This window comes from Corvus kubaryi, unplaced genomic scaffold (genome assembly GCF_017639235.1).
Source record: "Corvus kubaryi isolate FWS band 111438036 unplaced genomic scaffold, C.kubaryi_AGA036_p1.0 split3-73, whole genome shotgun sequence".
NCBI classification, from domain to species: Eukaryota; Metazoa; Chordata; class Aves; order Passeriformes; family Corvidae; genus Corvus; species Corvus kubaryi.
Window position 1 is genome coordinate 16,660,293 of NW_024582091.1, and position 25,755 is coordinate 16,686,047.

The 25,755-nt window shown below is 39.4% G+C and overlaps 2 protein-coding genes across 4 annotated transcripts in view; both read right to left on the minus strand.

Moving 5' to 3' along the window:
• The window catches only part of LOC121659205 (gamma-aminobutyric acid receptor subunit rho-2-like), a 35,302-nt gene extending 21,949 nt beyond the window's left edge, over positions 1-13,353 (minus strand). For both annotated transcript variants that reach the window (XM_042017105.1, XM_042017104.1), the window contains exons 1-2: positions 11,570-13,353; positions 5,870-5,976 (exon numbers count right to left, since the gene is read on the minus strand). In XM_042017105.1, coding sequence (XP_041873039.1) covers positions 5,870-5,976; positions 11,570-11,925 — 463 coding nt within the window. In that variant the 5' untranslated portion in view covers positions 11,926-13,353. The remainder of the gene's footprint in view (positions 1-5,869; positions 5,977-11,569) is intronic.
• Positions 13,354-14,158: 805 nt separating this feature from the next.
• UBE2J1 (ubiquitin conjugating enzyme E2 J1) overlaps positions 14,159-25,755 on the minus strand; it is a 28,926-nt gene continuing 17,329 nt past the window's right edge. The window contains exons 7-8 of one of the 2 annotated variants that reach the window (XM_042016730.1): positions 22,202-22,333; positions 14,159-15,379 (exon numbers count right to left, since the gene is read on the minus strand). In XM_042016730.1, coding sequence (XP_041872664.1) covers positions 15,107-15,379; positions 22,202-22,333 — 405 coding nt within the window. In that variant the 3' untranslated portion in view covers positions 14,159-15,106. The remainder of the gene's footprint in view (positions 15,380-22,201; positions 22,334-25,755) is intronic. The other variant, XM_042016732.1, reaches the window with a different exon arrangement.

Consider the following 25,755-nt stretch of genomic DNA (forward strand, 5'->3'; position numbering starts at 1 on the left):
CCACAGAAACAAACCCTGTGTTTCCTTGAAGGTCATGTTGGCTACAGCACATACCATTGAATTAAATGGCTGTTGATCACTCAGAGAGAAATATCAGGAGATCTTTGGTCTCACTAACCCATGGAGTCAATTAGCAACTCCCAGCTTTTTAATCCTGTCCCTCTGGCAACTAAACTGTTGAACCACAGAGGCTCTGGGTGTTTTGCCAAAATCCTAATCAAATGCCACTAGGGATGAACAAAAAGAAAAAAACCTCTGTATTGAGAGGGAGCAGGGTATGATGAGGGTGTGAATGTGAACAAACAAGAACAGCTGAGATGGCATATGACAAACTGAACTGGTAGACAGAACAATTAACTTAGATTACAGCATTAGATGCAAAATAGCCCTCATCAACCAGCCTTTCTTTGTCATAAGCAATATTTTATCATTATTCACTTTTTCTTCAGAAAGAAGAAATACAGAAGGATCATCCTAGAGAAATATAAGCAACAAAAGACTCAAACACTTTAACACCGGAGAGATCTCAAAGCTCAGGCTCCTCTCTAGGATGTTCACTGCTGGACAGGCAGCTAAATGGATCCATGTGAAAGCTGGGGATATGGCTGACAAAAGGAAACAGTGCTGCTTTGCTCAAAGACTGCAGTCCAGCAGAGTTTTTTAGATCACAGTTTAGAGTCTCTGAAAAATATCAGCCAAATTCATGGAATTATCTGAATTAAACAAGTATTTACAGTACAAGGTCTAGAGATAAATTGTATAGCCTTCAACTGAAACATTTCTTCCAGAAACAGCAAACATGTCAACATCCTTTATCCCCATCACTGTCCACAGCAATATCTTGCAGAACACAAATCCTAATTCAACAGGACCGATAAAGTCAGGAAACAAATCCTGGACTCTTAAGGCTTCATAGAAGTCACAGGCTTCTCTTTACAACACAGAAATGAACACACCAATAAACACAGCACAGCAGCAACTTCCAAACAAACTCAAGACACTTGCACCATCATTAGCAAATTTGACAATTTAAAAATTGGAAATGGAAAATAGGAGATTTTCCTTTTGATGGAGATATTTATATTTGTGTGTTGAGGGAGGATTTAAGTGACCTGAAGCACAAACTGGGGCTGATGGGAGGGAGAGCACTGCTTTCTCTCTTTTATTGGGTAGTATCTGTTAGCCCCAAAATTTCTGCATGGGATTTACATGCAACATGATGGAGCACCCTTGCACCTTCTCACCATAAAGGTACTGCCTTCTGAAACTGAATCAGACACATCTTATTTCTGTAAATTCCTCCACATCAGTGTTCTAGCCTCAGCTCAAACTTTGATGTTAAAAAGATGCTCAGGAACCAGCCTGTCAAGGTGCTTGTGGCTTCAAATATTCATTCCTTTGCCAAGCTCACAAACTGGTGTGCTGACAATCAGTGGCTCCTTATTTCCCTTTCCCTTGCAGCAAACTGCTCTGTCTTGAGACCTGCTCTTCAGTGAAAGCCATCACCCATTCAGCCTAGGTGCTGCACACAGAAAAGATGGTGTTCAGAATACCTTTAGAGAAGACCCACCGCACATCTGCATTCAGTGGTTGTACAAGGAGAAGAGATGTACCCAAAAAGCCTCCATTTTGGGTGGGTTCTGTCATGAAGACTTTGTGGCTTGTTTCATATTGCAGAAACTCCTGTTTGAGTATCAAACTGCCCCAGATAGAATGGGATGTCTGGCCTGTGGCTAACCTCTCCAGGGAACCCAGGAGGTTTCCACAAGTCCTGTGCAGGAATGACTTCAGAGAAAGTCCAACATTAAAGCCTGTTACATCCCAGTGTGTCTCCACACCTAAAAACACCCACCAGTGAGCAGCATGAAAGCTTCAAAGGGTGAGTCAGTTGCCAGTTAGAACTGGGCACAAACGTGGTTTCTATTTCTGACCACTGGAGCAGGCTTTGGAAGATAGGGAAGAGTGTGCTACCATGAAGATGCCTGGAGTCAGTTTTCCACTCCAGCTCTGAGAATAAAGCTTTGTGACGCCTCTGATTTTTCTCTTTGGCAGTGCTTTCAAAGGCATGTTTGTTTCTCTCTGAGACAGTGTCTCAGTCCACTCATCTATCTTGGAAGGAGGGAGGACCTGAGATAAAAATATCTACATGGGAAACAAGCAGGTTTGAGATTTCCTTCCTGACAAGTATCTCATGCACACCCAGAGAGACTGCAAATATCCATAAGAGATCCATCCCATGTCTGCAAGAAGCAAAACAGCTTTCAATGTATCTTCATTTATGTGTGTGTGCGTATATTTACTTTTTAATGAATGTATATCTGATTGGGACCTCTTAGGTGTGGGCAGCTTCCAGGCAGAGAGCACCAGGACATGCTCATCACCTGCCTCATGCCTGCAGAGCTTCGTCTCTCTGCATCTCACTGACAGCTGTTCCTCAGCAGAGAAGCAAGTTCTATTCCAGTTCTTGATACAAACACTCAGTGAACTGCTCGTGCTTTATTCACCCCACTGTTCACCCATCCTGGCAAAAGCACTGCCCAGAAAGGGCAGTGAGGACCAGCTGACGTTAGGCTACTAGGCTATGAGCAAATATAATACAAGTAAAGCATTAGGCTGGTCCTCAATAAAGAAGATACAGCTATTTTAAGTATCAACTAAAGCTGCTTATTCACAGGCTCCCCGTAAAATACGAGATGTCATAAATGAAATGCTTAAAATGGGTGTTTAAGGAAGGCAGGAAAACAAACATTTACATAATCTTTAAATATTAATAATAGTAAATAATACCTGAACATCTGCTAGCTAGAACAAGGTCACTGACATGGAGATAACTCCCTAAGGGTCAAAACCCCTGCAGTCTCTTTTAGCTTAGGGAGGCTCTTTGACCATCAGCAAAGCAAAAGAACTTTGTCATTGCCTCTGTACCCAGTTGCCTGTCTCTAATGGGCTGAGGGCAGGCAAGACAACCATGCTTATTGGGCTGTTAATAACACAACTTACACAACATTTGTTTGCTCACTTGCTCTTTACAAAAATACTTTTTCTTGAAAAACCCTTCACCTTTCTCTAACATTGGGGGTTTTTTTCCATTTCACCTTGCATAACCCGAGCCTTCTCTGCCCATTGGTCACAGCTGTGTTGGGCTGGCAGCTTGCTGACTGTCATCTGCAGACCAGCAAGAGTCACTGTGGCCACCATAAAGCAGCCCATACCCCCGTCCCCTTTTTAGCTTAAGGTGAAGTTGCAGGCTGGCCCACCAAGCTTGGGAACCATCATCATCACAGTACTGGGTTTCTTTTAGTGTTAATACCACTCACAATTTACTTAGGGTATTATTTAAATTTTCCAGAACTGAGGTGCCTTTCCCACCTGCAAGGTAACATCACAGGCCCATTGCAATGCCACAGAGCTGGAATCACAATTAGACCAGAGAGGGTCTTAGGGCAGCGACCCATCACAGCCACACGTATCCCACAGCCTCCTCTTCTCCACTTCCACAGTACAAAAGCCTTTTTATCCTCCGCAGGTCAGATTACATCAGTTTGACTGACATTGCCACAGCAAAAAGCTGGAAGCACTCATGGTCCATAGCAAATCGCTGTGATTGCCTGACGAATAATATTACAGACAGAAATATGAGGAACACCTCTTACCAGACTTTTGTTTCCTTTCCTTTATGTTTTTTTCCATCAGGCTTATCATCTGTCACTAAAACCACACTGTGCAGTTCTGCAGCTGAGCAAGAACCTGTAGCACCTGCTATGTCCGTGTGTCTGAGTCAGGCTTTCCAAGGCTGGAGCCTCAACAAAGCTGTTTCCATGCTTTGCTGCTTCTCACATACAATTTCAGTACACCTTTGTCCAAGAATCTCTGCAAGTTAAGGAGGTTTTAAGCAAATTTTTTTTTTAAATGATGAATTGCCATTATAAAAAAGGGAACCTTCTCAGCAAAGCCTCTTAGGATATTTCTCAATTTTATAGACATTTTTCCAAATTTTGGCTCTAAAAGAATCTTGATGCCGTGATGGGAGGTAGCATGGGAAAACAAGGCATAAGAGAGATTAAAATGCAGTTCCATTAACACTAGAGGAGTGACTGTGTAATTCAGTGTGTCTGTTTGCTGTGACCTGTGCTCAAATGTGTTCTTCAAGGACTCTGTGACACTGATGAAAATAGTTAAATTCAGATCTGTTTCCAGAAATACAATGCAGTGGTGCCACTGGGCATCAAACCATCAGCACAACAAAACAAAACCCCACAGCTTCCCCCCAAAACAGGTATGATGGCCTGGCACGCATCCAGTTAGGGGGAAAAAAGTTAAAAAATCACCATGGCCCCCCAGCTGTCTCCAACTGAGTCAAGGTAAGGAGTCCAAATATTCTCCCAGAGAAGCCCTATCATCCCACCCATCAGACCAGCATGTCTTTTGTCCAGAGGACAGATCAGCTGCAGAGGGGACAGATCAGCAATTCTAGTTTTTCCATATCAGGCACTCAGGAGTCAACAGCCAAGCTTCAAAAATTGAGATTGGCTGGAAAAAAAAAAAAAAAAAGATCTGAAAACCTAGGACAGCATCCTCTGAGCTTATAGCAGGGGAGGACATACCTGGGATTTAGGGTGGCTTGTGCACTTTGGTGAACTCACACTTTTCCAGCCTATTCATAAAGGAGCCCAGTGCCTCCAGGGCCAGCTCCCAAACCTCATCCCTGAGTCTCAGCTGCACCCAGGGCTCTGTGTGTTCCCACTAGCCCCAGGGAGATCCGCCTATGCTGCACCCAGAGGGCAATTTAAGGCAAACCCTTCAACCCTACAAGTAGCAGATCAAGGTTATCACTAATTAGCAAAAACTTACCTCCAATGGTCGGGCTGGACTACAACTTGCTAGTAAATAACATTGTGGGGGCAGGAAACACTGGTGATGACAGGTTTTGAACTCTGGAGTTTGAAAATATATATATATAAATTGTGAGCAGGGGTCAGCACTGTGCTCTCCGAACGGCACATGTGCACCGAGGGGCAAGAAACATCTTTTCAGCCATGCCAGGAACGGGCAGGTCTGAGAAGCTCTGTTCTACGGACCAGGTGCAAAGGGCACAACACTCGTGTGTCCCACTGGGCAGGGAGAGGTAGCACTTCACCCTAGATGGCCAAGTGACAAAGGATACAGCATTAGTCCTTCAAGGAAAACTATAGCAAACGCTGTCCTTAGCTCTGGAAGGGCTTGGTGATTGATCTAATCAGAAAAGGGATTGTCATACTGGTATTCCAGCAGTTTTTGTTCAGGTACGCTCTTATCTCTGCAGTAGTGAATCTAGAAAGGTCAGGCAAGCACATTCCTGTAACTGGGTGTGACCAAAGGCAGAAGTGAACGTGGCAGAGGTCTTCCCTCCCACTCTTTTATTCACTTATGAGCATTTGAGACAAGATTTTTTCTGGACAAAAGTATTCCATTTTCTCCTAGCAATGATGGGCTGTGATTCACCCAATGAGTTCTTTACTCTGCAATTTAATCCCATCAGCTGAAAAGCTCATTGCAACTTCACAACCACAAGTGAATATTAAAACCTGCAGCTTGCTCCTCTTCTCATTAGAGTGAAACACTTACTGGGAGGGTCCATCCTCAGCTCGGGGGAATGCCAGCCAAAACCAGAGCCAACTCAGTAACAGGAAGGAATGTAGGAACTGTACAGAGCGCAGAGGGCAATGAGAATGAGTATGAGGCCTCTCTGAATTGGCACCAAGTCTGTTTCCTTCACACTGATGCATCTGGACAGAGGTTGGTTTGTTTGTTTTAATTAGATTGTTAATTGGATAATTAGATTATTCTTAATTAGATTAGCATAAAATCAAGAGAACCATTTTATTCTCACCTCCAAAGGCCGGCCTCATGGTGAAATCATGTTCGTCGATTTTGAGAAGCTGCTCTGTCTTTCCTTTCCAGGCTTTGGTCAAGTCCTCATTCTTCTTAGAGATGTGGCTGCAAAAGACAGCAATAGCATTGTTCTGAGGTTTCTGTGCCCAGGTGCCACAAGTGCCAGCCTGATTTCGGAGCTACAGGAGCAGCAGCCTTGCAGGCGCTGTGCCAGGGACTGTGGGGAGACTGCCAGCACCAAAACACAGACACAGCGCTGCCTTCCCCCAGCATTAGTTCAGACCTTTGTACCCCACAGGCAGCCCTGCTGCCTCTGTCCCCTGCCAAGGACATGGGGCTCACTCTGCTCCAGACACCAAGGCTCCCAGGGAGGCACAAGGCGGAGAGCACAGCATCTCACAGGGGAGCTGGATGCAGCGAATGTCGCAGCTCAGAGCAAGCAGCAGTAGAAGCAGCTGGCTGCTCCGTGTTACCTGGCCAGGATTTGGCCAGGTACCAAGGCAACATTGTCATGAGAAAGCTCTTTTCAATGGTGGTCACGCAATGTCATGCACTACTTGGAAACTGCCCCACAAACTTCAATTCAGTGCTGGCAGTTTGTGTGGACAGAGGGTCTTCTGGCTTTCAGCAACAACAAAACCACCCATTCCTCCCCACAAGAGCAGGAAGAGAAGAGTTTTATCTAAAGAAGCCTTCAGTCCTTCACTTTTCTGAACATTAAGGTAGGAAAAATTCTTACTTTTTATTTGAGATACAATATGATGAGTGGGAGAAGGATGACAGCATACCCCTGAGAACAGTGCAAGATAGTCACTAAAATCACGTAAGGGGATAACTAACCAGCAGGCAAACATACTGCATGCACTTCAGGAAGAAAATCCAGATCAGCATCCCTGGCTTTTCTCCAGTGGTGCAGAATGGAAGACTTGGACTGTTAAGGCTCCTCAATCCCTTTGTGCTCTGGACATAAGATCTGATGAAATTATAAATACTGCCACAATTAGCTGATTTCCAGTAACTCGCTAAAAATAATTATGATAAATAGAAAGAACTTTATACAAAAGGGTTCAGGTTCCTTTTCCTGTATGGAAGAAATATTACTGAAAATAAAGAACAGAAAATCTTGGAGGAAAAATAGAGAGACTACTTAGGCTTAAAGTATTGGTCAAAAATTCAGAACTTATAAAACAATCACACCTCTCATAGGTGTGGGTATGGAAAGGGGTTCTTAGCTTCATTAAAATATAAAGCATGATAAGTATGAGCCAAAGGGAGCATAAATCACAAATTAGATGAAAAGTTTCCCATCAGAGCACTCATTTCAAGAAAGAAATTATGAAACCTAAAGGGTGTGGATAGCTGCTGCTAACATCAATAATCCATTTCCTTATAAAAAGGAGGTGAAAAGGAAGCAACAGAATTTTAAAATAATTATATCAAATAGATGTTTTGAAGGAATATAACCCCTTGTACCCCAGGGCACATGCTACATAGGAAAAGTTGGATCTCCCTCAGGTTACTTTGGGCTCCTGTTTCACTCGGGATGTCAGGGCTTCTCCCCCCGCCGGCTGTGAGAAAGAGCCAGCTGGAGCAAGTGCCCGGACAAGGCTGCATTAATGGTTACCTAAACGCAGGGGTGTAAAACCAAGCACAGCCATTAATGGGAATGGTTGGAGGCAAAAGTTTAGCTTTTAACTGCTTGCTGCAGGGGGGAAGCTTTGTTTTGCTGCAAAGGTTAGGGCTGCTGCCAAAGCGCTCCACTTCACCATCCACAGCGCAGCCTCTGCGCCCGAAAAGCTGCAAGTCGGGAAGAAGGATCTGCCTGTGTCTGCTTGACTTTAATTATCAGGGAGAAGCCAAAGTACCAGTGAATGTTCAACCAAGTCTCTCTCCTCAAAGAAGAGGGTAAAAAAAATCTAATTAAAATCCGCTAAAACATTGGATTGCACATTGTATGAGGAATTAGTATGGAAAACCCTGGCAGTGTTATCTTGTAAATCAATGGCTCAGCCTCACTGAAATGCTACATTTTGATCAATTCTTTAAAAATCATCAAACGGCAAAGAGCACACAGGAGAGCTGCTGAAAACAGTCTGTGGCTGCAGAGGCTTCAGCGGGATGGTTGGGGACACAGACACTGTCTTAGGAAGAAAAGAGGTTTTCAGGCACATCCTGAGCCAGAGGTTGCATTTAATAACCATCATTTAATCATCAGTTTGTGCCCAATCCTTCAGGTATTATGACGGCCGATTCAGATTTTATAGAAAGAGCTCTGTCAGCCCCTTTTAAATCAATTTAATCCATTTAAAAAGTTTTTGTGTTGAGATATTTTTAATGACAGGAAGTCTACACAGCCTTTAAAGTTTATTACTACTTTTGTCTATTTAATCCAATTCAATTCAAGTTTGTTTGAAAAAAAAAATCTTTATAACACAGCTTTTATAACAGCTGATGTTTGACATCAGCTCTGCCGTATCTTCTGCTCTCCTCTGGCAGGCACCCCGTGCCAGCCCCACTGCTGTTTGGCATTGGGAACATCTCATTACCTGCAGCAAAGGTGACACCAGCTGCTAATGCTCTTGCAGAGCTGAAGGATGCTCTGAACACTGCTGCCTGCCGGGTGCCTTTACTGACAATCTGATCACCAGTATCTCATAAATCCTCCCTGATGTACTTATGGTCTTTAGCATTTCTGATTATAGATTTGTCAGGGTTTCTTTCAGCTTTATGCACACTCTGCAATTCACCACTATTCATTTAAATCCACCCATCTCCCTTTGTCTTCTTTTGCCACATTTTTCATATATAATTTTATTGCTGTTTAGATTTCATTCAAGGGGCATGAATTTGATAAATCTGACTTCTGTGAAGAATTGTTTCTGTTTAAAGAGGAGAGAACTTTTTTAACCAACAATGCTGTTACAGTTCTAGAGCCCTTGGTTTCGTGCACCATTTGTATATCTTGCACATCAGCAAGAACACCCTCAGCTTCATACAAACAAGTATCACTGATACCCTTCAAACAGTTTCTCAGTATAAGTGGCAGAGACTCTACACCCTGGAAAATGTGAAAAACTACTGTCAAAGTACAAAGCTGGGAGCTGCTACGTGATGAGCACACACCAATTTCCTACACAAAGCCTGGGCTCTCCAGAGCGTAACATGAAGCAGTGTCGGGCAACAGTCAGGGCAGTGATGCACAGAGGCAGTTGATTCTTTATGTTATACCTCAATGTGTAGGAGGAGAGATGTGTTAGCAGTGAGGGGGGGATGCAGGAGTAAGAGAAAATTAAATGCAAGGTAGTTTCTAATCAAACAAGGATTATCCATTCAGCATGCTGAGCGAGGCACTGCTCACTGAAAAAAGAATGTGTTACAATTTATTAACACAAACCACTGCAAGTAATTAAGGATGCACAGGCAACCCTTAACCTGGCATTTGTTAATTTGTGTTCCTAACCTGACTTTCCCCATGTTCCTTTCCCACTTAGGCACAGGCTCAACAACTCCTCTGCAGAACGGTGGCAGAGAGCTGCCCCAGAACCTGCAGGACCAGCCACCCCAAGCTCCCAGAGCTCCGTGGGGAAGGACCTCTGCGCCAGGGGAACCTCTGTGCAATGCCCACGTAAGAAACTACAGCACTGAAGGGGTTCTGCACCTGCACAACCCAAGCTATCTTCTTCAAGTCAGTATAAAGGTCTTTACACCAGGCTGATTTATCCCCTTAGTGGACACAAAATATCAAACTTACCAAATGTACATTCCCAAACACAGGAATAAATTTTCTTGAATAAGAAAAGCTTACAGTAAAATTTACTCTATTTCTTACGGTAAGTCAGCAAGAGAAATACTAGGCAGAAAACGTGATGAAATCATTTAAAAGATCATTCTTTTAATTTTTCTCACATGATTAGGAAACCAGCCTAGGAACTAGTTTTAGTTTCCTTTTACTAGAACAGTCCACTATTCATTGTTGGTTTAGGGACAACAAAATTTTTTCTACATAACTAAAAATTAAAATATTAGTGACACTGCTCCATACACTTCTTTTTGTTGCAACATTGCAGAATTCTCTGTATTTAAAACGTAATTTACATTTGACAATCCCTAAAATCTGATTTTATAAAATTTTAAATAACTACATTGCATAGGAATTGTGGGGGGGGGGGGGTGCGTGTATACATATCTATATCTGGCATATAGTTCCTCAGGTCCTACCTAGATGGAAAATTGTTCATTAATCATTACATCACAGAAAACGAAATAGTATTGTTATTCTTTACAGTATATTTATAAAAATAATTTTAGCAGTGCTTCGACTGCCACAGTCACAGCTCATGAAAATATTGGCACTGTAAAAACTGTAAATTATTTTCACCATGTTCAAATAAAGTACAAAACTTTTAACCCAGGGAATAGCTCTACTTCAGGGCAAATTAATATTTAAAGAAGGATTTATACTCTTTTGTTACTTCAAAGCACATGATCTCTACTACACAGAAAAAAGGTTTGCAAGGAAGTGCTACTGTTCAATCCCCCGCCTTCCTCAGAATACAGACTTTGAAATATTTTCAGAGTTCAGTGAAAGATTTCACTCAATAATTGAGATTCTGTGAACAAAAGTGGTAAAACTTCAGTAGACTTTAGGATTTCAGGGTCAGGCCCAGGCTGTTTCAGCTTTTTAACATTTACGTCACTAAAAGCATATGCCACTGTATTTTTTCAATACGTAGTGTAAACCTGATAGCATATTATGTTTTCTTTGCTTCCAATTACATCATATTTCTTTTCAAAACATTCAAGTAACACTGCTCCCTATAAAAGTGTTGAGTGATAAACCAAGAAATTCACAAAAATAAATGAAAATACGAAAGTTTACTGCCATAGTAAACCACTTAATAAGATGGATTAACCCAATTTTATTTTTGAGCCCTTCAAACAATGAATAGTCTTGCAAGATACAATTGCCACTGGATGACATAACCACAAAAAAGGATAACATACTTTGGACTGTCTGACAGGTTTGGAAGATTATCTGTTCTAATGTAAACCTCTGGACAAATCTCAGCAGCAGTAAATCTAATAAACTTTACTAAGACCTTTAACTCTTTCTTGTGCTTTCACTTAACTTTTTTTTTAAAGCTTCCATGTATTTCTTCAAAATATATTTCTAATTTTACAATCCCTGGGTAACTTCCAGGATTTATTTTGTTATTAATTACCACAATGTGTGCAAACCAACATCCCCATCTCAAATTATCAGAGCATAATGGGTAATTCCAAGTGAATGTAAGTAACACAGACATTCCAGCAAGCAGGTAAATAACCTGCCCCTGAAACAGCGCTGAAACATTAAACAGTACGCACATTTGAACACCTCTGTTAACTGCAACTCCTCTGAATTCTCTCAGTAATTTGCATTTATGGCTAAGAATAATTTTACCACAACCCGTGCTGAAGTAGTCCACTTCTCTGCAAAACCTGCCTCACTCACAGTTAATCAAGGTTAGCATTAGAAGTGTCCACTTACAGATAAAACTGATTATACTACCAGACACTGCTATAAAGACATTACCTATAAAGCTGTTTGCACACACAATGCACACAAAGACATTGTCAGAGTGGGTTTTTATTTCCCTCTAGTAATATATTTGTAACACTCCAGGAAAAGATACATACATGGTTTAGCAACCCTTACCTTGCCCTCTGCATACCCAGATGGGTCCACCTCCTCCTCCTGTGTTTTCTGCTTTCCACAACAAGAACTAAGCAGAATATTAATAAAAGGAGTTTTGTGAAATAAGGCATCTTGCTGGAAATGGGAGCCGGGCACTCTGCACTCCAGTGACCTCCTGTAGTACAAGATCCCCCAGGCTTAAACATTGAATCAACTCCAATTCTGGTGTGGCGCGTTGGTCGGCGATCAGTGTCAGAAACGCTGCGCTCCCGGCGTGATGCATTCGACAGGCTTTCAAGGGGCTTCGCACTCAGAGCTTTTCCCTCATCACTGCTAAATGATTGGCCATTACTCACCAAGTTTGCCTCACTAAACATTTCCACTGGGTCCTAAAGGATACTTACTAAAGCCATTATATAAAAACCTGCAATTCTGCATGCCGGCTTTTTGCTCAATCCCCTAATCTCAGCGCTATCCTCCTGCCAGACTGCAAAACCAGGCTGTCCCTTTTCATTAGGCTTTCTACATTTTTTGATCCTCTGTACGGCATCTTTTTCAACTGGCAACTGCCTGTGCCACGTTTCAGGCATGTATCTCATTGTAATATGAGTGGATTTTAATGGATTTAGGGCAGGTGAAGTTTTATTTTCTGTCTGGCTCTTCATGCTGTTGAAGACAGAACATGAGCTACGTCCCCTGAAAATGCTGACTTATTTACAGTTAACTTCAAAGGAAAATTAAAACAGTAACTCCCAATCTATACATGCAATTGCATTCACATAAACCAAGTCACCTTTCTTTTTTTTTCAAATAGTTATTTGCACAATCAGGCATTTTAACTTTTATCAAAGAAGATCAAAACTAAAATTAAAAGATACAAAGCAGCTATTTCTTTAATCACAAGGAAGAGGCTGTTTCCAAAATCCATTCAAGGCCTATTTCCTCAGAGCCTGGTCACAGGGCAATGCTGATTTGGCCTCTCTGCGGAACACCGGGCTGTGTTAACAACAGCCGGTGTGTGGTACTCACAGGAGGGCAGAAGTCTGCTTGGCACAGCAGGGATTCTGCAGGAAAAGCAGAGCACATTCAGAGCAAACGCTCCAGAGCAGCAAGCGACTCAAAATCCAGCAGAATGTCTAGTGGGTCATACCTCTTCCAGAACTCTCTTCCGTGAGCCCATGTTTGCAGTACTTGAATTGAACAGGGATTCAAGCACCACACAACAAGGAAACACAGTACTTCTATTTTAGAGGCTACAGGACCTGAACAGGTTTTTTAGGGTTTTGCTGTGTGATTTTAGGGGGGAATTTGTGTAGTGGTTTCTGCTTGTTTTTATTTAATTTCTAATGAAATAGACAAATCAGGTTAAAAGATGTTAATATATTGACATCAAATTAGCCTGCAGCACAAAGTGTAACTGCTGAACAAATATAGACTTTTGTCTGAACTTCTCACAGAAATTATTTTTTCACCTTTGCTCCCTTATACCTGCAAACAAGATTACCAACAATACAGAGAAACCCTAAAAGACTCAGATTTAGGGGTTTTTATATATTTACACATCCCCCTTAGATGCAAAATGGGCTTTCCTTATTTTGGAAGTTGTTATAGCTACTTTAGTGTTGCAAAACAGTAATATATAGTATAGTTGACAAAATTTAGGAAAGCTCTAGGTAGCTTGATAAATACTTGCTGAAAAACAGGATGAGAATCTCACTTAAGTCATTGGTATTGATGCCTTAGGTTTTAACTTTCATATTTTTCAAATCCTATACTGCCTGGTGTGTAACTCTGAAGTTTCCTGTAGCCTGTTAACTTCTGCTCTCTCCTGCTAGGTAGACATAACAAAGCCTCTCCAGGCTTTGTCTTCAAGGACACCCAGACCATCCCTAGGCCGAAAAAGCATAAACCAGAAGCCTCTAAAGGGGGGGTAGGCTTGGGGAAATTACATCATTAACTGAAGCTTTAATTGGAGAATTAGCCCTGACATGCAAATGAACCAAACCTATAAAAGTGTGAAGAACTCGTGACCTGTTGTCCATCTTGGGGTCCATCTTGGCAGCAGCCTCTGGCTCCCCAGGGTGTACCTCTGAAGGCCTTTCAAATAAATACCTACCTTTATTCCCTTACTCCTGTCTACCTGTCTAGTCTCAAATGTTTTTAGGTAGCCACTTCAGGCATCACTACCATGTTTGACAGCAACAAAATGAAAGCTAGCTAAATTTCCTTGTCTATGAAATAAACATGCTGAACAATAATTTGAACAGTAATAATACAAGAGGAAGATTATCCCACCCATTGCTGTCTTCTACTTCAGTATTTAAACAGTCACAGATGAATCTTCTCAAAACCCTAACAATTGTAGGCCTACTGCTTGTACATGCTTTTTCACAGTATTCATGAATATTACCAGGGACTTTTAAAATAAACTTATTATAAGATCATCTCTGGGTGCAAAGTATTGATTTTAGGTTAAAAAAAAAAAAAAGAACGCATTAAAAAAAGCCCCGAAAGTAACAAAGAAAAAAACCAACCAACCAAAAGAAACCCCCCCACAAAAACCCAACCAACCAAAAAAAACCCCAGACAAACAAGAAACCAACTGCCATGTGATATGTGAAACATATCCAAAGACTGGCTTGAAACTTTATTACTAGCAGGGTTGTAATAAATATTTCTCTTAAGCATGTTCATATATATGAGAATTTAAGTATAATAAGGTTTAAATTTTCTTTAGTAAATAAAACTACATATGAAACATTCAGTTCAACACATTATGTATATTTCTGGTATAATTAAAAGACAATAGCTCTGGGTAAATAATTATATTACATATTTATAACTATTGCAAGAATAGACATGTTTCGTATAATCTTCAAATTTTAAAAACAAGATATACAATTGAAAGTACTAGAAGAGGACATTCAAATCTTTCAAAAGATTATCCAATCTTTGTTCCGAAAAATAAAAATCAAAATAATGCAAGTAGTTTTCTGGCACCTACTTTCCTCCCATACTCCTTTCCCCCTTCCACACACACAAAGCAGCGTCACAACCAATTTGTATGTGTTTCCCCCCTGGAAATGTGTCATGGCAAACTAAAGTGGTTACAAAATTGTATTCCCTCTAAATTAGGAGTTCACCAGACACAAACACATAATAGTGTTTCATTTTGTAATCCCCTCTCCAATGTCAAATCTCATACTAACTTAGGGTACTTAGATGGGTGTTTATGCCCCGTAAAAAACTTAATCAACCACTTCTTAAAAATTGTCTTTTTCTAGTTTATAAATGACACAAATTTAGTCCCATTCCACATGCCTTAATGTTACTACTCCACTGCACTGTTTCTCCAAGTATCTAGCGGGCACTCAATTAAAACTTGTAGCTGCATGTCCAACTTTGCTTTTCTTACAAGTAATGTATCCGTAGGTACATTAACATTCATAAGGATTTAAGCGTAAATACAAAAGTAACCTTTGTAAACAGTTTCCATGTCATAGCCAATACAGAATGTTCAGTGAAGCATTCAAGTCACTGCTGTTAGGACAAACCACCTTACAACTCAAATATATACTCGTTAGCCAAACATATTCTACGAAATATGAGAGCTGCCAGCGCAAAGGTCAGCAGGACGATGAGCACAGTTGAGCCCGTGTGGTTCGTGTTGACCCTCGGCTGCTGTGCCCGGTTGAAGTCGGTTGAAGTCGGGGCCCGTCTCTGGCTCTGCTGCTGCGCACGGCGCTGCCGAGGACTCATCGAGGTGGTGGTAGTGGACACAGCTGGAGTACGCTCCTGGCCAGCCACTGCACTGCTGTTCTGAGTTTCAGACTGGAAAAGAAATGTTGGGAGTTGTGAGACAATACAGCACATAAGATTAGTAAGAGATAAAATCATAAGGACTAAAATGTACTCTTCAGATAACTGTTAATACATGTCACTAATAATTACAAGATTGTTATAGCTGAAAATTAGCAGTCCTATGGACAACAAAAGGCTGAAGGAATTCTGTCAAACCATATTTGTGTTAAAGAGATTTCAAATATCTTTGTCTATGATTTGTTTTAACTCTTTGCTGCTCACAAAATCTTTAATAATCCTCCAGATAGTTAAATCTCTGAGGATTTGCAATGTCACCTATACTGAAGGGGAAACAAGTTGGGGAAGCCAAAGGAAGGATGGAGAGAAGTCCAAGTACTGTAATTAAGCAATGCTGCAGTGCTTCCTTTGGACAGCTGAGTTCAGAAGTCTGTTCTCATCACCACCACCACCACTGAAAAAAAAAAAATCACAACGAAAGTCCTAACCACAAACCACCTACGTGATACCAGCAGGCGTTCCCAAGCACAGCACGTGTGCAGGCACTTATCTATTGCCCTCTACTGGTCAAATTCGGTGTGACATTACAAGTACTAAAAAAGAAACTTCAGCTAATCATGTTCTCCTCACGAGAGTTTTACACTGAAGAAAACAAGTTTCAATCTTATGAACTAGAAAATATGACATCTGATCTTCCACCAGTCTAATCCTTCTTGCAAGACTAAAAAGCTCAAACTTCCGACATTTAATATCAAAAATAGTGATACAGGACAGTCATAAGAAATAAGCATTTGACAAGGTTCAACTTTGAAGTGTTTAAAAAAAAAAAAGAAGCTCTGAGAAAAAATCGCAGATTTTAAAATTTTTAAGTCTTATTTTCAGTCCTCAGAACAGTTTTCTGGTATTCCTATTTAAAGCAACTTGCAGCTATTTTCCAGAGTTAGCTTTCTCCCCCTTTCCTTCTAAAAGATTATCATTACAGCAGGTAAAACTAGAACTCCAGACATTTTATATTTGTTTCCAAAGCCTTTTAATGGACACAATACCCATAACCTTAAGCACTGCTTCAGGCATCTACGATATCCATAAAAGATAACCTTTCCACACGACCAGATAGGGAATGTCCTCAACTGCGTATCAGGTTTGACAATCCACAAAACAGTAAATATCACTTGGTCGGCGTGTGGACAAATTTTCACCTCGTCAGTGATTTGTCTAGCCCAGGGAAGAGGCTTTCCATTCCTACCTCCTCATCATTATTATTTCCCACTGTTTATCACTGGCAAGGAAGTACTTACGCAATTACTTGCCACATTTGACAACTTGCCTGTTTACACAGGTGTCTTGCCTAAATAAGCAAAGCAGCTTGGGTAGCTTCAAAGAAAAATGTTTTTAAAAGACACATTTTATCAGCAGAGACAGCCACTAACACCCCAAGCAGCCTGCCATGATTTCCAGTACACTGCAAAAAAAATAAATTGCTTCACACTGAACTCACTTGAAAGCTCCTCATGCCAAGGAAAATAAAGACTTAGGGAAGCCAAGTCTTTGAAAAATGAAATTCCTAGACTCATCTACATTCCCATCATCCAGAAGGTGAGGGGGACAAAAGTGAATTCAGGACACAAGAATTACCAATTCAAGTAGGCAGTGTTTTTCTTCTAATAGTTTTTAAAGAAATTTTAAAAATCTATAAATATTCCTAGTCCATCTTACTAACAAAAGTAACTAGCACTGGCTGTCCCACACATCTTCTCATCACTGCAAAACTTTAATAATAAAACAGAAAGGCCCTGTTCTGAACAGAACAAGCTGTCATACACTGACATGAACAGATCTGTGATTCAAGAGAAATCTCACTTAGAATTTCAAGGTTTTAAGCTATTTTTCTGAGGAAATTATAGATGGATTGGGGTGGCAGCAGACCAATGGCTTCACCCAAAGCTCAGCTAATGCACCACCTTGAGATTCTCAATCAGTGGCCAACTATTACCAGACATGCAGAAGAAAGATAAGAAATGAGTGATTATGATCCAATATAAATTTGAGTCCTGGTGCTACAGTATCTTAAATGACAGATAGATAGATAGATTTTTTTTTGTTTGAAGACTAAATTGTTAAGAATCCTAAAAGTGGCAGATGCGCTGTACTAGCAAAAAAAATCAAAATCATCTTGTCTTCACCCTAATGGCAAGTCTTTAAACTTTTCATAAGCAAACATTACAAGTTTTTTAGACTAACACAAAACCTCACATAACACAAGTTCCATTAATTATTTCTGCCAAATCATGGTTTTTGCCAAACCACACTGGAAATATGGATGAGGGCTTAACAGACTAAAAATAGAAATATTTAATAATAGTTACATTGTAGCCACCTTTAGCAGCTGATCTTATCTTTACAGACATTTAATACACACATGTAATATTATTACATACTATTTATATTACTACATGTCATATTATTTCTGAAACTTCTGAAACTGTTTGGACTGATAGAAAACTTTGCTCCAAGGACATCTGATTAATTATTTGATGAATAAGCTATTTCAGTAAAATATACTTATATCAGAGTTAACAAAAACTTGTATCGTCTAACAAAATGCAAGTAAGGAAATTTGTAACATGTTCAGTCTACTGAAGAATGGTGAAATTCATTGCATCCTTTATATCTCCAGGCCATTATTTAAAAAAATTTTATCAGAATACTAGAAGGATTAAATAATCATCTTAGAAGGGATGTTTTAAAAATACAGCAAACTCTAGGAACACAGAACCATATAAATCGTCTGGGTTACTGAAGTCTCTTTCACTTATACTAATGATCTGGGGACAGATGCAGATATCAGGATAGGTGAAATACTTGTTTGTTTGTGTAACTTCCAACTGAAGAAAAGCCAAAGTTTGACACAGCATGGCTTAATGGCTAATATGAAAAACATCTATTTTTTAATGAATCAAAGTTGGGACAAGTATTGTCAATTGCCAAGACATTTAAAATTGTTGCTGTAGTATTACAAAACTAAGACACCCCTTAACAGAGATAAAGGGAAACACTTTTTACCAATATATCATTCAGAACTTATGATTAAAGATAAGGGCTTCTATAAATCTCATGCATCAGAACACAGCCTCATTTTTTGACAGAAACCTCCTTCATCAGCTCAAGAGTAGCTGGCTTCAGTTACACTGTTTATTGGCCCTCATAATGCTTCATCCAGCCACTACTATCAGTGCAGCTCACTACTATAGGATATTGTTTACTAACAGGTGTACTGAGGCTTAATGTATTCCCAGCTTATCAGAAAACAGCCTAACCACAGTTTTTACCTTGTTCCTTGATAAAGCTTATCAAGCATCAACTTTATTCATTAGCTATAAGCCCCAAGGTGGGACATCATTCCATATTAATACACCAAATGTATTGCTACAGATTCGGTGGGAGTTCAGACACCCATAATCCACATGGATTTAGTCAGTGCAATCAGGGGGGAAGACAGAGAAATGCAGCCTATCAGCCTCTGCTGCTGAGTAAACTGCAGTACTCTCCAGTCTCCACCAAAGAGTCCCATGGACTGTGATCAGAGTTTTGGTACCAAAATTTAGGTGACCACTGGACCTGAGTCCAACCCAAGTCAAACCTGAGTATCTATAATATATTCCTTCAAAAACATTGTTTTGCTCAGATGTGGAAGGATCTCACCTTAATACTAAGGGCAATTACTTTTATCAAGCCAACTTTCAGTAGTACCTTGCCTGCAATTTGAATACTGAAACAAGAATAATGTACCACTACTTTGCCCTGAGCAGACAGCAACTACAAATTAAAAGAAAAAAAAAAAAAAAGAAAAGAAAATATTGTCAGAAGTAGTCCAGAGGTGTTCTCTGCGCTGGGTTTAGACTCCTCAGATGTACTGTGTCGCGTAATGCCTTGGACAGCCTGGTGTTTTACTCTTATTAATGCCTAAAGACGGTTCTTTGCAGCTCTGTATCCTTTTATACAAGTTGCTGTGGCAGCATTTTCCAGAGTAGTGTTGTTCCTTTTCTTGTTCTCATGCTGTTGTACTCGTTGCCTTGCACCTGGAAAACCTCAATAATGTTGTTGTGACAAGTTCTCTTGGGAAGCAGCTCTCACTGGCATGAGAGCCAACCCCTTCCCCTTCTTCTTCTTCCTTGAAAAACAAGCTGTTTAAAGCCTTGATAAATGTTTAATAATACAGGCACATAAAACTTAGCAGCCAACGTGCAACATCTGCACCAGTGTTGCACATTCCAGTCATTACTAACAGGGCTGTGAATGGGAACAACCACAGCTGGTGTGGCAAAAAGACGAGAGAAGGTGGGGAGGAAGGGAAGTGACCTGGAAGACATGGTCATGTAGGGAAAGCACGAAAGTCAAGAACTCTGAGTGCACCTCTCCCACAGCATAGACAAACACATCCATGGGGCAACTACACAGCATGCATCTTCAAAGGGCAAGAATCTGTAAGACTGAAGTACTGAGTAACACAATGACAGCCAAAATATAAACAGCGGTTTCAAACTGAGTTTTGAAATCGGTAAAACACATGCTTAACTGAAACACTGTAAGTAGTCTTGGTCCTTCTTTAGTCAGTGGGCATACAATCCTTTCCCTAAGTGAAAGCTGACAGAAGGGAGAGCTAATTGAAAATATATTTTCTTCTGATGGAATGAAAAATTCTCTCTTCAGGAATAAGGGCCCCCACAGAACAAAGGAATGGACACAAAGTGATGCCATGCCAGAGACACGTTTCAGTGTGCTCTTCATACCAGAATTATGATAAGCCTGTCCCAGAAAGGACATCACTGTGCTCACAAATATATTGCCATTAATACATTTTAAAAATCCCTGTCCTTTCAAGCAACTTAAAGGTATAAAACATTATGGAATGGAGAACTGTTGCTGGAGAGAACAAACATGAAGCAGTCGCATAGTAAAACACAGTCTAGAGATTCCTTCACCTTCACGTAGGGGTGAGCCTTTCCTTAGCACCTATTTACCATTGTGTCTTTAATGTAAAGACTGGTTACAACTGTTCTAGGAGCAAAAGAAAGGTAACACTCCATTTTTTCTGCATGATTACTTCTAGTATTCACCTCTGTATTGTTTAGAAAGACAAAAGGTCCCATGGCTTCAGAGTGAGACACATTAATCTACTGTACCAGAAGGAATTACACAAACTAATACAAGAATTCAGCACTGGGCCTACCTCTCCCCTTTATACTCTTTTCGAAGAGAGTAAACCCAGCAAATTTTCTACAATAGCTTTTAATTAAACACACATTGTAGAGTACATGGCAAACATTTATTTTATCCACGAAGAGAGAATAATATGTTTTGGTGCTGCCTACATCTAACACAACTTAATAAGGCAGACTTAATCAGGTCTTTACATAACAAAAACTCAATAAACAGATTTTACACATGTAAGAAACCCAGCTGAGTAGAAAAGATCTGAGGTTAGCATGGGTAGTCTTTCACACATCTAAACAGAACAAGGCCCAGAGTGCCCTACTTTGAAAAGATTTCTATTAACTTTCACATGAATAAGAACACAAAAATAGCAAGCTCAAATTCCTTAAAATAGTCTTTCCTGTTACACATTTCTTTCTTCCACTTGGTGGCTGTTTTCCCTACTGAATGGCTCCAGATAATTCCTAACACTCAAAATGTGACAGCTCAGAAACACAGGTGTTGGTTCAAACTAAAACTAAAAATCCCGAATATTAATTCCCTAAAACATGAACCTGCTTATCATTTACAGTTAATCATATATAAAAATATTTTACATGCATTTATATGTTTAAAGGTCTGATTTCCCATGGGCCTGTTCTTCTGGAAATTAAATTTATCATTAATTATTAAATCAGTATAATTGATAAAACCAGTTTTCTTAAAAGTGTGATTAATTTTAAAAAGTTTCTCTCCTCAAGAAAACACCAGCAATGCCTTGGTATGTCAGCTCTTTCTACTATATTAGCCAGGATTTGTAACAAGAAGAATAAAATAAAACAGTTTATTAAATCCTGAACAATCTGGAAAAATTCTTCTTGTGGGGAAAAAAAGTATGCTATTAGCATGTTTTATATTTCTACATAGCTTGAAAATATGTTTCAAACACACAACAGATGTTCTGACGTTATTTGACATGTTTTAGGTTTTTTAACCAATCTGCAGCCCCATCCTCTCTAAAAAAGGCAGCTTAGCTGGGATTTGCCTTCAATTTATCAGTGAATTTAGATTGCATTTGCAACAGTTATATCAGCAGCTGCCTTGGCCCATCACCAGACCTCAGTCACTTCTGAAACCTTTATGTAAGCCCTACACCTAGCAGTTTTAAAACATAAGTGTCATACTTCAAATGGTAAGAATATTTTAGACTTACTTAAGAGGTTATAAAAGGCAGGGAGAACGTATTGATTAATATTTAAAAGCTACAGGTTATCACTGAAACATTTTTTGCCTCTGGCTAAGAATTCTGTTGAAAAAAACCCATGCTACATTATGCAGATGGTAAATTGTAGTGCTTCAGACACCATAAAATTTTAATCAACACTTAATGTAATTAAAGGAAACATTGGGAAGAAGAACTGCTAAAAGAACTTTATTTACTGTTTTAAGGGAAGGAAGTGAAAGCAGAGATTGCTATTTCTAAAAGTTATTCAGCACACTATTTGCTAATAGATTTTATATAAAAGTATGCAAGAGTTCCAGAATAAATATGTGAACTACATACTCTTAATCAGGACTCAGCTTAAGAGAACCAATTTCATGTTCAGACTATGCCCAATAAAGCTCAAAGATGGACCATACCGTCGCACTTGTTGGATCTGGGAATGCTCTAGCTGCACCATCCTGCTGAGGCTCACATGAAGCAGCAGAGTGGTTCAGTCCTGATGCGTTTGAGGGTCCAGCCTCAGACCTCCTGGATGAATTGACCTCTGCCTACAAGAAGCACATATGTACACTTCACAGACAAGATCAAAGTTGCTCCAAAAAGATCTGGCTTATTGTGGAATGTGTATTTTATTGTAGAGAATATGAGGCTTACCAAAATGTAATAATCAGATGTGCCAGTTGCATCTCAATCACACAGCAATACGTTAAAGAAATTTTCATTCTTTAAAAAAGTCTGCAAATGTGCAGTTTAAAAAACAATTTTGAAGTTTGTTTGCACGTAAAAACAAATACAACATTCAAAAAAAGCACAGATGTAGAGAGCAAAAAATAAAATTCTTTAGAAGATCCAGGACATTATGTCAGAATAACACCATTTTTAAAACTTGTGTTTTGCATGTCCTTAAGACAATGCTGACCTACTGTTGATACAAGTGAAGTAGCACAGCCTGTTTCCCCACAAGACTAAGGAGCGTCTTGTGAGTGCTAATGTAATGTGGCTATACTGGTTTCAGTACCAAAGTTGCCTCACAGACAGAGTGGGCATATATGCATGACACTACATTGGGTAGTATATGCATGCCAATGTTCAGTATTTAAATTTCAGCACAGAGTAAAACAAAAAATGTATCTTATGATACTGCTTTCGTATACATTTACAAAATGTCTACTAGGCATTATTTCCCAGAATTTAGGTTTCATGCCTAGGAAATCTGAGACAAGAAATCAGTAGTATCATGTAGGAGAACACAAACCCTAGTATACGTGCTAGCAATAATCTCTTGGGAATGGAAAAGTACGTACCATTATAGTGCTGAACTGAAATACTTTTAAAATCGACACATTTCAAATAAAAAAAGAAGTCATGACCAGACCAATTTTTATCAGTAAGCAAGCCACCTCCCAAGTCATGTGTCTAGATCCCAATTTATTACAAGGACAACAACTTCAAATATAGTAACTGTCTTCAAATGCAGATATAAGTAGTGGTGGTAGTAGTAGCAAGAAATACAAACGGTGTATTAGAAAACAACCAGTTATGGTGACAACAAACTGATAAGATCACAGTATAATATTCTTTCATTATACTATTTAGTGTGAGGAAATTAAGTTCTCTCTTTCTTGATGTGTATTACCTCAAGAGAATCCAAGAAATATGGCACCGAAACAATCTGGAGATGGATTTAACATTTGAAAATTTAGAAGCTGACAACACTGCTTTCCCCTTGCATTTGATTATTATGAACAGTAATATCAGACAGGAAAAGTTATGACTCAAAAATGGATCATCAACAAAGCAACACAGAATTATGAAAAATTTAGACTGGAATAGACCTCTAGATGTCCCTGGACCAACTCTCTCTAGAGTCATGTCCAGACAAGTTTTGAGCATCTCCAAAGCTGGGGATTCCACAGCCTGTCTGGGTAGTCTGCTCCAGCAATTTGAAAACACTTCTTTCCTACATTCAATCATAAGTTCCCTGGAACCTGTGAGTACTGATTTTCATACTCTTCCTTTTTCCAAGATGAGCTTATTTAACCTTTACTGTTAATCTCTATAAAGGACTACAAAATGTGCATATGATTTACTTTAGTTTATGAAAGTACTAAGTCTAGTATCTAGACTGAAGTCAGACTAACATTCAAAAGATGACCAACATATTTAAACATAAAAATGATGGTGAGCAGAGAATTAATTTTACTGCAAAATATGCTTTGTAATGGCAACATGAAGGTAAACCATACTGTTTTACAGTGATACATATGCTATCAGTAATTTCTTTTTCTTTATCCTTTTTTAAGCAAAATGGAATTTCTGTTATATAACACCTAAAATGCAGAAGAAATTTTGGAAGTCAATATAAAACTAATACAAAATATAATTTTCTATTAAAACAGACAGGAACAAAGGTGGATGTTCACAGAAGCAGGAAAACCGTAATGAGAAAATGTGTTGGATTTTTTTTCCCTCCTGAATTTCATATTCCTATCTCAATACCACACATGGGGCTTTTTTTTAAATTACCACTTTGTTTAAAGCTGGTAAGAAACACAACAATCCTGGGATCACCTACACAAAGTTAGGAAATCTCTTCTTTAAGGATGAAGCTAATGCAGAGTTTGCTAGTATGTTTGCTAGTAGAGAGACTCTCCACATTATACACTCAATCAGCAATCTGATGTTAAATCTTACCCTATAAATTGACATGAAATGTATCCAAATGATTAAAAACTTCTGTATTTCCTGCTAGTAATTCATACTATTAGTTTATTACAAACACATCAATTGAACACCTCAGCCTAACATCAAACAGATAAGAAAGTCAAGCAAAGCAGAGAAGCAGGAAGCTTAAAAAACCCCAACCCCTAAAATTTGATTTGAGATGGGAAGAAGGATGCAATCAGAGGACAGAACTGTTTTACCTTACTAAAAAAACCCCACAACGGATTGTAAAAGGCTGTAGAAACCTAAGACTTTTGTTCATTTTTTCCCTGACAAGTGCTTGTTCTTAGGAGGTGGTGTCAAGCATATAGGTACATGGAAAGCACCAATGTTCTTTAAAGACTGATGTCCCTAAGTCTTTCATTTTAAATCTGAAAAAGGTATGAAATGTAAGCTACGAATTTTGTCTCACAGAAGAAGCCCAAATAAAAACATACTCTGATATTTCTAGAATTTCTCTGATGAAGATTAGCAGTTCTTAAGTAAAAATCAATCCTACAATTTTAAACCCTTATATATTTTTAAAAAGCCAGGAAAAAGCAGTCCATTGCTTCTCCAAGTAGCTCAGCTTTAGAACTCTGTCCCTCTATCTCATCTTTGTAAAATACTTGGAGATGTTTTTATCATAAGCATTATGGCATGAGAACATGCATGTCCTGCAAAATTGGCAGGAATGCTCAGAAGATGACCATCTTTGCTTTCATGGCACACAAAAAAAGTAAAAGTAGCCTTTAGGACAGCGTTAGAAGAACATAGGTGACAAAAGGGGACATATTGCCAGCCTTGGCCTTAGTGAGGATGTGCTCTGCACTAATGCCGCATTGTCATAAAATAACTGTAGCTCCCTGCCCTCATGCACAGTAGTCTTCCTCAGTGGCTGACTTAAGAGTTTAGTGGTAAACCCAGTGAAAATCAACACTGTGCATGCAAGACATGCAATTCTCTAAGGAATGTATTTGTCTAAACAAACCTTGCTTTCACTGAAACACAAGCTAGAGAACACATTTTTCGGTCACAGCAACTTCCATACCAGAGTTCAACTTTCAGTATCTTCAGATAGTAGCAGAGTAGTTCAAAAGAATTTGCAACCATTTTTCAGTAGTAATATGTTTTATTCCTTCCATAAGCCAAAAGGGAAAAAAAAAAAAAATCACAAAGGTAAAAAATTTAGGTTAGCTCTGCCCAAACTTTCCTAGAACTTTCATGATAAGACTAATTCTGGAGAATTCAATCAAGTTATTAGTGT